Source organism: Salarias fasciatus, unplaced genomic scaffold (genome assembly GCF_902148845.1).
Source record: "Salarias fasciatus unplaced genomic scaffold, fSalaFa1.1, whole genome shotgun sequence".
Taxonomy (NCBI): Eukaryota; Metazoa; Chordata; class Actinopteri; order Blenniiformes; family Blenniidae; genus Salarias; species Salarias fasciatus.
Genome location: NW_021941383.1, coordinates 1 through 14,334, shown reverse-complemented (window position 1 = coordinate 14,334; position 14,334 = coordinate 1). Strand labels below are relative to the sequence as shown.

The window sequence follows — 14,334 nt, the reverse complement described above, 5'->3', positions numbered from 1 at the left end:
GGAAGGGGGCGGGGCCCTGACCTCCGGAGTGTTCCTTTAAAAGCGGCGTTTACAGCCGGAGGGAGTGCAGTGTGTCAGTGGGGCACAGGTTTATATCAGGCAACCAGTTTTCCTGTGACGGTTCCATCAGCCCCGACCCGGAGGAGAGAGAGAGCCAGCAGCTGCTCGAACGGCCGCCGTTCATCTGCTGCTGGTGATAAAAAAACTCCGCTTAAATAATAATATTCTGGTTGCTCTGTTTGCAGTCATAGTAAAAGTAACGATCGTAGCGTTTCATTTGTAACGCCAGTTTAACTACCAGTCTAGAAGGAGTAATGCGTTACACTACTCGTTCCCATCAAAAGTAATTTAACTACTTGTAACGCTCGTTACTTGTCGTTACACACCCAACTCTGCCAATCACGATCTGGAACCAGACCATTCTGATTGGTTCCAAGGATCCTCCAGTAACCTTTAAGTATATGATGCGGCACGCTGGGAGTCTGGAGTGTGGACGTGAAGGCTGGCTCGGGGTGGGCGGGGGCTGTGGTGTGACGGTGGGGGGGCTGACGGTGGCGGCATGGCGGCTGTTCGCCGGGTGTGCGGAGGCTGGCACAGCCTGTGTTAAAGAAATGATTTGACAAGTGACTTTTAACCAGCATGGAGTCGTGGCACGCAAAGCCGCGGCGGTCCGTCTGCAAAGGCGACATTTAAAGCCCCCCCCGTCTAATCGCCCCCCCGGCCCCCTCAGGTCCCCCCCCCCCCTCAGCTCCATGCGGAGCAGAGCTTTCCGCCGCTCTGGACTCTCCTCCTCAGTCCAGACTCCGCCTCCTGCGTCAGCCGCTCCGTCTCGTCTGTTCTGCTGTTCTGTTCATCTGTAATGTTTTCATCTCTATTGTGAGGCGTCCTGACTGCCCAGAACGGCGCTTTGAAATGAAATGTATTATTATTATTATCATTATTATTATTATTATTATTATTGTTGTTAAAGGTTAGAAAGGATCAACTGGTTTCACAGGAAGCGACCCGACCAGCAGGGGGAGCCGTGGCCCCAGCAGGGTGATGGTCTGCACAGGGCGGGATTGAAAAAAATGGAAAAAGAGGAAACTAAATATTGGACAATGCCTGCGGGCGTGGAGCGGCGGGCGGCCAGCAGGGGTCGCTGCGCCGTCCGCCCGCCGGACGAGCCGGTGTGACGTGAAGACCCGAGTCCTGCAGGGCCGCTCAGACCAGATCCAGGAGGACTGCATGAAAACAGCTGAAGGTCTGAATCAGCAGCGAGTCTCATCTGGAGGGTCCAGACCTGGACTCAGACCTGGACTCAGACCTGGACTCAGACCTGGACTCAGACCTGGACTCAGACCTGGACTCAGACCTGGACTCAGACCTGGACTAACAGACCTGGACTAACAGACCTGGACTTAGACCTGGACTCAGACCTGGACTAACAGACCTGGACTCAGACCTGGACTTAGACCTGGACTAACAGACCTGGACTTAGACCTGGACTAACAGACCTGGACTTAGACCTGGACTTAGACCTGGACTTAGACCTGGACTTAGACCTGGACTAACAGACCTGGACTCAGACCTGGGGGGATGTTTGAGGGTCTCTGCAGTAGACCCTGTCCTGAACTGGGTTCCGGTTCCTCTGCTCAGAGGTCTACAGACGTTCTACTGCGAAGGACCACAGACCAGAGTCCGTCCTGCAGGTCCAGAGGCAGAACCGGGACCCGCCCGGGACGGAGACCCTCACCTGTCGGTCCTGGCCTGGTCCAGCTTGTCCCGGAGCTGCAGCAGGTCCCGGTTGGTGGACAGCTGGGCCTCCTGGGACTCCTGCAGGTCCTTGCGGAGGGTCTTGATCTCGCTCATGTGGGCGGAGTCTCTCCTCAGCAGCTCCTCCTCGTAGAACCGGACCTTCTGGTCCAGCTCCGCCTTCAGGCGGGACAGCTCCGGCTGGACCTCGCTGCCCCGCGAGGCCGCTCCCCGACCCTGCAGGCCCAGACCAGAACCAGGACCAAGGGGGTCAGGGACGTGGGCTGAAAGAACCTGAACGGACCCTCAAGAACACAGAACCGATGGACCCTGAAGGGGGGTGAAAGACTGTAGTCCTGGTCCTTCAGTCCCTGGTAGTCCTGGTCCTTCAGTCCCTGGTAGTCCTGGTCCTTCAGTCCCTGGTAGTCCTGGTCCTTCAGTCTCTGGTAGTCCTGGTCCTTCAGTCCCTGGTAGTCCTGGTCCTTCAGTCTCTGGTAGTCCTGGTCCTTCAGTCCCTGGTAGTCCTGGTCCTTCAGTCCCTGGTAGTCCTGGTCCTTCAGTCCCTGGTAGTCCTGGTCCTTCAGTCCCTGGTAGTCCTGGTCCTTCGGTCCCTGGTAGTCCTGGTCCTTCAGTCCCTGGTAGTCCTGGTCCTTCAGTCCCTGGTAGTCCTGGTCCTTCGGTCTCTGGTAGTCCTGGTCCTTCGGTCCCTGGTAGTCCTGGTCCTTCAGTCCCTGGTAGTCCTGGTCCTTCGGTCCCTGGTAGTCCCGGTCCTTCGGTCCCTGGTAGTCCTGGTCCTTCAGTCTAAGGTAGTCCTGGTCCTTCAGTCCCTGGTAGTCCTGGTCCTTCAGTCCCTGGTAGTCCTGGTCCTTCAGTCCCTGGTAGTCCTGGTCCTTCAGTCCCTGGTAGTCCTGGTCCTTCAGTCCCTGGTAGTCCTGGTCCTTCAGTCCCTGGTAGTCCTGGTCCTTCGGTCCCTGGTAGTCCTGGTCCTTCAGTCCCTGGTAGTCCTGGTCCTTCGGTCTCTGGTAGTCCTGGTCCTTCGGTCCCTGGTAGTCCTGGTCCTTCAGTCCCTGGTAGTCCTGGTCCTTCAGTCCCTGGTAGTCCTGGTCCTTCAGTCCCTGGTAGTCCTGGTCCTTCAGTCCCTGGTGGTCCTGGTCCTTCAGTCCCTGGTAGTCCTGGTCCTTCAGTCTCTGGTAGTCCTGGTCCTTCAGTCCCTGGTAGTCCTGGTCCTTCAGTCTCTGGTAGTCCTGGTCCTTCAGTCCCTGGTAGTCCTGGTCCTTCAGTCCCTGGTAGTCCTGGTCCTTCAGTCCCTGGTAGTCCTGGTCCTTCAGTCCCTGGTAGTCCTGGTCCTTCGGTCCCTGGTAGTCCTGGTCCTTCAGTCCCTGGTAGTCCTGGTCCTTCAGTCCCTGGTAGTCCTGGTCCTTCGGTCTCTGGTAGTCCTGGTCCTTCAGTCCCTGGTAGTCCTGGTCCTTCGGTCCCTGGTAGTCCTGGTCCTTCAGTCCCTGGTAGTCCTGGTCCTTCAGTCCCTGGTAGTCCTGGTCCTTCAGTCCCTGGTAGTCCTGGTCCTTCGGTCCCTGGTAGTCCTGGTCCTTCAGTCCCTGGTAGTCCTGGTCCTTCGGTCCCTGGTAGTCCCGGTCCTTCGGTCCCTGGTAGTCCTGGTCCTTCAGTCTAAGGTAGTCCTGGTCCTTCAGTCCCTGGTAGTCCTGGTCCTTCAGTCCCTGGTAGTCCTGGTCCTTCAGTCCCTGGTAGTCCTGGTCCTTCAGTCCCTGGTAGTCCTGGTCCTTCAGTCCCTGGTAGTCCTGGTCCTTCAGTCCCTGGTAGTCCTGGTCCTTCGGTCCCTGGTAGTCCTGGTCCTTCAGTCCCTGGTAGTCCTGGTCCTTCGGTCTCTGGTAGTCCTGGTCCTTCGGTCCCTGGTAGTCCTGGTCCTTCAGTCCCTGGTAGTCCTGGTCCTTCAGTCCCTGGTAGTCCTGGTCCTTCAGTCCCTGGTAGTCCTGGTCCTTCAGTCCCTGGTGGTCCTGGTCCTTCAGTCCCTGGTAGTCCTGGTCCTTCAGTCTCTGGTAGTCCTGGTCCTTCAGTCTCTGGTAGTCCTGGTTTTTCAGTCTCCGGTAGTCCTGGTCCTTCAGTCCCTGGTAGTCCTGGTCCTTCAGTCCCTGGTAGTCCTGGTCCTTCAGTCCCTGGTAGTCCTGGTCCTTCAGTCCCTGGTAGTCCTGGTCCTTCAGTCCCTGGTAGTCCTGGTCCTTCGGTCCCTGGTAGTCCTGGTCCTTCAGTCCCTGGTAGTCCTGGTCCTTCGGTCCCTGGTAGTCCCGGTCCTTCAGTCCCTGGTAGTCCTGGTCCTTCAGTCTAAGGTAGTCCTGGTCCTTCAGTCCCTGGTAGTCCTGGTCCTTCAGTCCCTGGTAGTCCTGGTCCTTCAGTCCCTGGTAGTCCTGGTCCTTCAGTCCCTGGTAGTCCTGGTCCTTCAGTCCCTGGTAGTCCTGGTCCTTCGGTCCCTGGTAGTCCTGGTCCTTCAGTCCCTGGTAGTCCTGGTCCTTCAGTCCCTGGTAGTCCTGGTCCTTCGGTCTCTGGTAGTCCTGGTCCTTCAGTCTAAGGTAGTCCTGGTCCTTCAGTCTAAGGTAGTCCTGGTCCTTCAGTCCCTGGTAGTCCTGGTCCTTCGGTCTCTGGTAGTCCTGGTCCTTCAGTCTAAGGTAGTCCTGGTCCTTCAGTCCCTGGTAGTCCTGGTCCTTCGGTCTCTGGTAGTCCTGGTCCTTCAGTCTCTGGTAGTCCTGGTTTTTCAGTCTCCGGTAGTCCTGGTCCTTCAGTCCCTGGTAGTCCTGGTCCTTCAGTCCCTGGTAGTCCTGGTCCTTCGGTCCCTGGTAGTCCTGGTCCTTCAGTCTAAGGTAGTCCTGGTCCTTCGGTCCCTGGTAGTCCTGGTCCTTCAGTCTAAGGTAGTCCTGGTCCTTCAGTCCCTGGTGGTCCTGGTCCTTCTCTCTCTGGTGGTCCTGGTTCTTGGACCTGGTCCTCAGTGGGCCCAGGACGCCGGTGACCTCTGACCTTTAGGCTCTGGAGCTCCGCCTCCAGCTGCTGGTTCTGGACTTCGCTGTGCTCCCTCAGCTTCCGCTCCTTCAAGACCTCCGCCTGGACCGCATCCAGCCGGACCTCCATCTGCCAGAGCCAGACCGGGTCAGGGTCGGGACCGGCAGGACCAGGACCCGGTCCGGCGCCGGCGCCGGCCCCCTCACCTCCTTGCGGTCCTCCTCGGCGCCGCGGGCCTCCTGCCGGCTGGCCTCGGCCCTCTGGACCAGGACCTGGTTCTCGTCCTCCCTGTCCCGGAGCTGGCGGCTCAGCCGGGTCCGGTCCCCCCTCAGCTGGGCCAGGTTCTCCGACAGCTCCGAGAACTCCTGCAGGGCCCGCCTCCTCTGGGAGTGCGCCTCCTTCAGCTCCCGGGTCTGGGTCCGGAGCCGGTCCAGGGACTCGGTCAGCTGCTGCTCGGGGACAGGGGGACGTCAGGGTGGGACCGGGTGGGACTGGGTGGGACCGGGTGGGACCTCGTGGGACCGGGTGGGACCGGGTGGGACCGGGTGGGACGGCCTCACCTTGTGGACGTCGTCCTTGTCCTGCCGCAGCGTCTTCACCTGTCTCTCCAGTGTCTTCACTCTGGAGGCGGAGCTTTCGTAGTCCTGCCTGAGGGAGACCGCCTCCTCCAGCTGGGTCTCCAGCCTATCAGAGTCTGCCACGGCACAGGGGGCGGGGTCAGCCGGGGTCAGCCGGGGTCAGCCGGGGTCAGCCGGGCCCGGGTCGAACTAGTGCTTAACTAGTTCGACCGGTCCAGACTCTAAACCGGTCCAGACTGTAAACCGGTCCAGACTGTAAACCGGTCCAGACTGTAAACCGGTCCAGACTGTAAACCGGTCCAGACTGTAAACCGGTCCAGACTGTAAACCGGTCCAGACTGTAAACCGGTCCAGACTCTACCTGCCAGCTTCTTCTTCAGCCGCTCGATCTCCTCACTCAGCTTCTTCACCTCCTTCTCCTGAGGGAGGTCTGCACACACACACACACACACACACACACACACACACACACACACACACACACACACACACACACACACACCCCGAGAGGATCTGCGTCAGTCGGATCCGGCTGTACCAGCTGGTCTACACCGGTCCAGGATCCGCTCCGTGGTTCATGTAAACGCCGCCTGACAGCGGAGCGGATTAAACGGGTTTATTTGTTCCGCCATGCGTTCCCTCGTACGTAGTGACGTGATGACGTGACAGGAAACAGGAAGCAGGAAACAGGAAGCAGGAAACAGGAAACAGGAAGACAGAAGAACACGACGGTGGCTGAAAAACACTTTGTTCTCTCGGGGTTTTTATTAAAAATCCGTGGAGCGGCGAGATGGAACCAAATCGCGCGACAGCGAGTTGTAGAAAGAGCTCCGTGGCAGAACGCAGCGATGTCCGGCCGGTGTTATGGACTAACTGGTTCCCGTGTTAACGAGTGGCGGCGGCGTTCTGTGTGAACACCTGCTGATAACAGCAGCTGTGACAGTCAGACTCACGAAAGACTCTGAACGTGTTCAGTCACTGGAGCTGGAGAGAGCCCACGCTCGCCACAACGACCACGTTTCAGTCTGTTGGTCACCAGCTAAAGCTCAGGTAGACGGTAGACGGTGTTGTCCAGCAGCACTTCCTGTCATCCTGAGTGAAACGCTCCCCCCCCCCCCCCCCCCCTGGGAGAAGTCAATGCTTTATGTGGACGGAAAAAATCTGACCGCTGTCGCGGCCACAGGACAGTAAAAACTCCGACCAATCGTAAGGCGCGGACCGCTCTTCAGGAGCCAATCAAATCCCTTCTCCGTTCTACCAGCCCCCTGCGTTCATTTCAGTGGCGTGCTCCGGCCCTGGCTCAGAGCCACGCCGCGCTCGCCGCTCGCCGCTCGCGTGAGAAACAGAAGGAAGGGAGCGGCGCGGCGCGCTGCGCTGCTGGGAGCGTGGTGCGCAGCAGTCAGGAAGGTTCAGAACACTGGAGGCCGTCACAAACTCCGTGCGAGTGGCGCTCCCGCGTCCAGGGCGTTCGCTCCCAACGGGAGCTCCTCCAATGGGGCGGGAGCTGGGCGGAGCCTTGAGGAGACGCTACATTCGTGCTACATGCTAGTTTTCCAAGATTGCCGACCCGAGCTTTAACACGAGCGCCAGTTCATTAGAAGCATCAGCAGCAGAGCTGCACCGAGACGTGGCGCTCGGCGGCGGCGCTCCAGCCGGGAGGAGCTCCTGCAGCAGCAGCTCCTGCAGAGACCAAGACCTGGAAGGTCCTCCAGAGACCCTGTCCTCATGTCCCAGGATGCTGGATAATCCGCTTCACCAGAACCCTGGAGGACCAGGACCCTGGAGGACCAGGACCCTGGAGGACCAGGACCCTGGAGGACCAGGACCCTGGAGGACCAGGATTCATGGTGGATCGCTTTGTCTGCCGTCCATGTTTGCACAGGCGTTTATCAGATTGAAAAAACACCATGTAAACTGGGTCACTGACACACACACACACACACACACACACACACACACACACACACACACACACACACACACACACACACACTCCTGCTCTCACCCTGTAGTTTCTGGTGCAGCTCCTGTTTCTCCTTCTCCAGTCGGAGGATCCTCTTCTCAAAAGCCTCCACCTCCCCTCCTCCTGCCCCTCCTCCTGCCCCGCCTCCTGCCCCGCCCCCTGCCCCGCCCTCCTCTGCCGCCCCCCCCGCCCCCCCCGCCCCCTGGCTGCGGTCGGAGAAGCGGCTGCCGGTGGTGAAGGTGAAGCCCACGAAGGGGAGGTGCTGCCCGGTGAAGCCGGAGAGCGACGGAGGAGGAGACACTTCCTGCAGGACAGAGGTCAGAGGTCACAGACAGGTCAGAGGTCACAGACAGGGGTCAGAGGTCACAGACAGGTCAGAGGTCACAGACAGGAGTCAGAGGTCACAGACAGGTCAGAGGTCACGGACAGGTCAGAGGTCACGGACAAGGGTCAAAAATAAAGGGGTCAGAGGTCAGACTCACGGGGTTCTTCAGGACGTCGTCGTCCACGTCAAAGTTGGACGTGTCGGTGGGGGAGGACACGTCGGGGACGTAGGGGGCCTCGGCGGACCGGATGTGGTCCCAGTCGATCCCTGAGAAGAAGGCGTGGCTCTTGAAGTCCGAGATCCCGTTCAGACCCAGGCGGCGGTCCCGGGAGCACAGCAGGTTCTGGATCAGGTCCCGGGCCTCCAGGGACACGTCAGTCACATGGGAGGGGAACTGGAACCGCTCCTGAGACCAGGACCGGGACCAGAGACCAGGAGCAGAGACCAGAATGAGGTTCAGAAATGCAAACAGAGTAATACTTTAATACACCTACCTATATGCTGAATTCAGATATTTTTGGATTAACTGTTTCATGGACATGATGGTGTCTTTGGTGGACATTAAAGATAAATAAATAAATAAATAAAATTTAGTGTAGGGCGGGCCAGTGGGGGGTCTGCTGCACCAAGGCCACCGCCTTCTGGCTGCAGGCCTCCAGAGACCTCGTCTCTCTTAAAGGAATACTCCGAAGATTTTGGACCCCCACCCCATCCCGATCATCACAGAGTGAGATCAGCTCATAAATACCTTTTTATGTCCGTTGGTCCAGTGCCTGGCTAACAGCTGTTAGCATCAGAGTTAGCTTAGCTCCACTGCTGCAGGTGGAGAGGAGACAGAGCCAGACTGAGAAAGTGGACAGAATCCTCCTTCCAGCGGTCCAGGGGACGGCGTGTTAGCACGCCAAGTAAATCCGAATGGTTATAAAGCATTTTAAAAGACAAGTTTTTCTTTTCAATCCGTGAAAATAACGTGTTGATCCACAGACCTGCGCATGGCGGCGCTCTGGAAGGATACACCGGAGCACAGCGGCAGCTCAGACTCAGCCGCTGGGCGCCGGTATATCCTCCCGCAGCGCACGATGCTTGTGCAGGTCTGTGGATCAAAACGCTACTTTAAGGGATTGAAAAGAAAACACGTCTTTTATAAAGTTTTATAACCATTCAGATTTACTTGGCGTGCTAACACGCCGTCCCCTGGACCACTGGAAGGAGGATTTTGTCCACTTTCTCAGTCTGGCTCTGTCTCCTCTTCACCTGCAGCAGTGGAGCTAAGCTAACTCTGATGCTAACAGCTGTTAGCCAGGCACTGGACCAACGGACATAAAAAGGTATTTATGAGCTGATCTCACTCTGTGATGATCGGGATGGGGCGGGGGTCCAAAATCTTCGGAGTATTCCTTTAAAGCGCAGTATCGGACACGGTCCAGGCCTTCCTCAGCACCACTCACAACTGCAAGTAACTGTAACCATCAATACCAGTCTGTCTAATGAGTACATCTAAATTATACATAGTTAAAAGTAAGTAACTGTTAATAATAATTTATAAAGAGAGTCTTGCTGCTGATGGTGATGTGGTGGAGTTCAGAAGGCAATACGGATCTACTACTCAGTAAGTATTCTTCAATAAAGAAGAAAAATATCATGATTATGATCATTACTAGGGGTGTAAGAATACATGTATTTGTACTGAACCGTTCCGGTCCGGGCCGTTCGGTTCGGTACAGGACTGTCCCCGGGTGAGTTCACGGGCCAAAGTTTGTTTTTTCCCGCTCACGGCCGGATGGTGCGTGTGTTTACGTTCTGCCGCTAGCATGAGCAGCTACACCTGCAGCCATGACTGCTGCTGCTAGCAGCTTCCTCCAGGCTCCACATGTCCGCGTGGCGCATTGGTCCCTGGGACGTCACGTCATCAACTTCTGTCCACGGACGTCCGCGCGCAGAACAGATTCTGTGACCGCGTTGCGCGTATGCGCACGTCGCGCCGGTACACGCATGCGCCAGAGCGCCACAGCAAACAAACCGCGACAGACGCGAACTTTGAAAAGTGAGTCTGAAGCGAACAGGCTGCAACTCCGTCTGAAGAAACTCAGAGAGAAGCTGGAGGAGGAGAGAGCAGACTGTCAGGAGGAGGAGGAGGGCTGGCACTGAAGAGAAGCAGTGTGGAACCGTACCGGCTGGCGGGGGGCTCACTGGGGGGGGCGCGTGCCTCGGAGGGAACATGTCTGCTTTAAGTGACGCTTAAGGCATAGCGCCCCCACGCTCCAATGGTGAGGACCAGTACTGCATGCAGGTCGCCATCTTTATTAAGTGAAATAGTGATGCTCAAATCATCCATTAAAACTGGCCTAATTCTGCATATAATCCGTGATTATGATCATACTAAACCAATAATAATAAATTAATTAAATACATGGGGAAACAGCATTTTTCCAATATTTAGGCCCCCCCCAAAATTTCACAAATCATGTTTTCAGTGCGCTGCATGGAACGTGCACAGCTGAGCCCAAATGCAGCAGCAGAGAGGAGCGTTGGCGTCGGTGATGTGCCGCACAGCCGACACCGACACCGACACGGGGAGCATGACAACAACAGGAACATTCAGGTTCTGCATTTTGTTCCCTACTGTATCGAAACCGAACCGAACCGAACCGAACCGAACCCTGACCTCAGAACCGAGGTACGGACCGAACCCAGATTTTTGTGTATCGTTACACCCCTAATAATTACGGTATAATGTTAATAATAATGGTAGTCATAGTATTAATAATTATAATAGATATGTTTGTGTATTTATATGTTCATGTATGTATGTGTATGTATGTATATACATACATCTATATTATGACATCGCAGGAGCAGCTTCGCAAAAGAAAAACAAAAAAAGAACTGGAACTGGATGCGACTTCAGCGTAACATGAAATATGTTCGGGAGCGGCTGAACGCTGAAACTCCGGCCATTGCTTTTGAATATATAGAGACATATATACACACATATATACACACATATATACACACATATATACACACATATATATATACATATATGTGTTAATTGTGGAATATAGTGATTGTACAAAACAGAAGCATGTATTCAATAAATTTCATTCATTCATTCAACAGAGACCTTTAACCTCTTCTTCAATGTTAGTTCCACACAACACACACACACACACACACACACACACACACACACACACCACACACACACACACACACACACACCACACACACCACACACACCACACACAACACACAACACACCACACACAACACACACACACACACACACACACACACACACACACAAACACACACACACACACACACACAACACACACCACACACACACACACACACACACACACCACACACACCACACACACACACACAACACACACAACACACACCACACACACCACACACACCACACACACACACACACACACCACACACACACACACACACACACCACACACACACACACAACACACACAACACACACAACACACACACACACACCACACACACCACACACACCACACACACACACACACACACATACACACAGAGCTGCAGAGTAATCAGATTACTGGGGTCCTCTGACCTGGTGGTTCATGATCTTGCCGTAGGTCTCCACCAGGGACTCGGCGTAGAAGGGGGTCTCTCCGTACAGCATCTCGTAGACGCAGACCCCCAGAGACCACCAGTCGCACTCCGGCCCGTAGCGGCCCTGCCCGTCCTCCATGGCCTGCAGGATCTCCGGGGAGATGTAGTCCGGGGTCCCGACCGCCACCGAGGACTGGACCTGGACCCAGACCCGACAGCTGAACCCACCCAGGACCGGACCTGGACCCAGACCCGACAGCTGAACCCACCCAGGACCGGACCTGGACCCAGACCCGACAGCTGAACCCACCCAGGACCGGACCTGGACCCAGACTAACACAGCTGACCAGTTTCCAGCCTTTGATCTGAACTAACAAGCCTCTAATCCGGAACGGTCAGAACCGTCCCCCTAATCAGACCAGTGAAGTCCTCGTCCACTCATCCTGGTCTTTCTGTGATGTCCCAGCTGAACTTCTGGGACCAGGTCCTCCTTCGGTCTCGAGATCTGTCCATGGGTCTGTCCTGGATCTGTTCCTGGATCTGATGTGTCTTGTCATTTGTCTTGATGGCCCCGCCCCAGCAGATGACTCCACCCCCAGCCGATGGCCCCGCCCCCAGCTGATGACTCCGCCCCCAGACGATGACTCGTGAGGTAAAGTTTTGAGACAAATCTTAAAACACGAAGACCTGGATCTGAGGCAGGACCTGGATCTGGAACAGACCTGGAACCAGCTCGGTGGAAAGGAGGCTTTTGATTGGTCCATTTTGCCACCAACCAGAGACCCCCTGTCCCCCTGGACCCCCAGGCCCCCCGGGAACCTGAACCGGTCCGGGGTGAGCCGGTCAGCTTACCGTTCCGTTCTCCATCAGACGCAGACAGGAGCCGAAGTCCGCCAGGCGGATGTGTCCGTGGACGTCCAGGAGGACGTTGTCCGGTTTGATGTCCCTGTGGGAAGGAGGGAGAAGACAAGTACGGAACCAGAACCAGAACCAGAACCGGGAGCAGGTCGGGCGGGAGCAGAACCGGGAGCAGAACCGGGACCGGGGCAGTACCTGTGGACGTAGTGCTGCTGGTGGACGGAGCTGATGGCCAGAACCATCTCGGCCACGTAGAACCGGGCCATGTCCTCCGGGAGGCGGTCCTCGAACTTACTGAGGAGCGTCAGCAGGTCTCCGCCCACGTAGTAATCCATTACCAGGTACTGCAGAAGTAATCAGATTACTGTCAGCACTCCACAGAGAAGGCTGCAATGCAACATGGACCGTTCCAGTTCCAGTAACCAGGAAGTGATTTCACACTAACCAGGTAGTCATCTCATTAACCAGGTAGTTACCACATGAACTAGACAGCTATCTCACTGAGCAGGTAATTATCTTATTAACTAGTTATCCCACAATAACCAAGTCATTGTGACACTGATCACATAGTGGGGGAAGTCGTGCCAGTTTTCACTTAAAGTGCCTTTAACAGCCGGGGATCACAGGACGCCTGCAGCGAGAAAATGTCCCTGTGGTTCAGGACGCTGTGCATCCTGGGAGCTGTCACTGTGGATCTGAAATTAACTGTGTGAGAAATACAGCTTTGGAAAAAAAGTGGTTTTGTGGCACAACTTACCCCGAGTGCGGGGTAAGTTGTGCCGCTGATAACTGAAGTGAAAAAGATCATTTTAATATCAAAAATGACAATGCTGGATAAAAACAAGACAAATTCAACACAAAAGTACTTGTTTAATGTTAATTTAAAGTTTTAACATCATCAAAGGCCAGTTTGCTTCAACAAGGCCCAGCGCCACACGAACACCTGCCAAGAACAAAATCAAGAATCTAAAATGAGCAGCGGACTGCGTCTGCATGTCTTCACAGACTGGACCTCCTGGACGTTCCTCTGGTCGCTGCTGCAGTGGAACATGAACCTGCGCTCCCTTCTGGCTCTATCAACACGCTCCTTCATCATTCTCTCTAAATGTGAAGATGGACTTTCCATCAACAGGCCTCATCACTTCGCTTCAGAAACTCTGAAAAGTCGGATCCCTGTCTGTCTCCGTTTGTATCTGTGACATGATGGATTCTGATCTGAAATGAAGAATGACTCATAGTTTTAGTGATCAAATGGAAGAATAAGATGTACAATAACAGTAAAATACAATAAAGTCATATATAGTAGATCATCATCAGTTGGGTTAAGTTGTGCCGCTGGCAGGTCGTTCGGCACAAATGACCCCAGGCCCACCATCTTGAAAACAAGCTGCTCTGAGCGAGCATCATGTGAGCTGTACAGACTCATGAAGCAGCTCACTGAAGCAGTAAAACCTGTGAAATGTTTTCAAAGTTTTCTATAATTGTTCAAACACAGCAATCAAACAACCTCAACCATGGAAATTTTACTTTGGAAGGCAAAAAAAATGTTTTTGAACCTAAACGTGCTCACCTCTCCGGCCACGTGACGCCCGAGGTCACATGACCAGAACCACCGCGGTTTTCTAAATAACAGGGGCGGCACTACCTGCCCCTCGGCACAAATGACCCCGCTCTCCCTACTTATCTCATTCTAACCAGGTCAGTGCCACCCTAACCAGCTAGTTATCTCAGACTAACCAGGTAATCATCTCAAAGTGACTCACACTCCCCAGGTTCCTCATCAGGCCCTGCATAGAACAGCTTCTAAATTCTCAAACAGCTAGTTGTCATACTAACCAGCTAGTAATCATACTAACCAACTAGCTGGCATACTAACAAGCTAGCTGTGCTGTCCTACTAACCAGCTAGCGGTCCTACTAACCAGCTAGTGATCATACTAACCAGCTAGCGGTCATACTAATCAGCTAGTTATACTCACCAGCTAGTTGTCCTACTAACCAGCTAGTTGTCCTACTAACCAGCTAGTTGTCCTACTAACCAGGAAGTTGTCCTACTAACCAGCTAGTTGTCCTACTAACCAGCTAGTCGTCCTACTAACCAGGAAGTTGTCCTACTAACCAGCTAGTTGTCCTACTAACCAGCTAGTTGTCCTACTAACCAGCTAGTCGTCCTACTAACCAGGAAGTTGTCCTACTAACCAGCTAGTGATAATACTAACCAGCTAGCGGTCATACTAATCAGCTAGTTATACTCACCAGCTAGTT

General features: G+C 54.7%; 1 protein-coding gene across 1 annotated transcript in view; it reads right to left on the bottom strand.

Annotated features, from left to right (window-relative positions):
* Positions 1–14,254, bottom strand: part of cdc42bpb (CDC42 binding protein kinase beta (DMPK-like)) — a 29,574-nt gene extending 15,320 nt beyond the window's left edge. The window contains exons 1-11 of the mRNA XM_030087370.1: positions 14,249–14,254; positions 12,266–12,414; positions 12,065–12,158; positions 11,211–11,411; positions 7,764–8,012; positions 7,324–7,585; positions 5,680–5,748; positions 5,301–5,434; positions 4,947–5,189; positions 4,759–4,869; positions 1,736–1,971 (exon numbers count right to left, since the gene is read on the bottom strand). Coding sequence (XP_029943230.1) covers positions 1,736–1,971; positions 4,759–4,869; positions 4,947–5,189; positions 5,301–5,434; positions 5,680–5,748; positions 7,324–7,585; positions 7,764–8,012; positions 11,211–11,411; positions 12,065–12,158; positions 12,266–12,405 — 1,739 coding nt within the window. The 5' untranslated portion in view covers positions 12,406–12,414; positions 14,249–14,254. The remainder of the gene's footprint in view (positions 1–1,735; positions 1,972–4,758; positions 4,870–4,946; positions 5,190–5,300; positions 5,435–5,679; positions 5,749–7,323; positions 7,586–7,763; positions 8,013–11,210; positions 11,412–12,064; positions 12,159–12,265; positions 12,415–14,248) is intronic.
* Between the last annotated feature and the right edge of the window lie 80 nt (positions 14,255–14,334).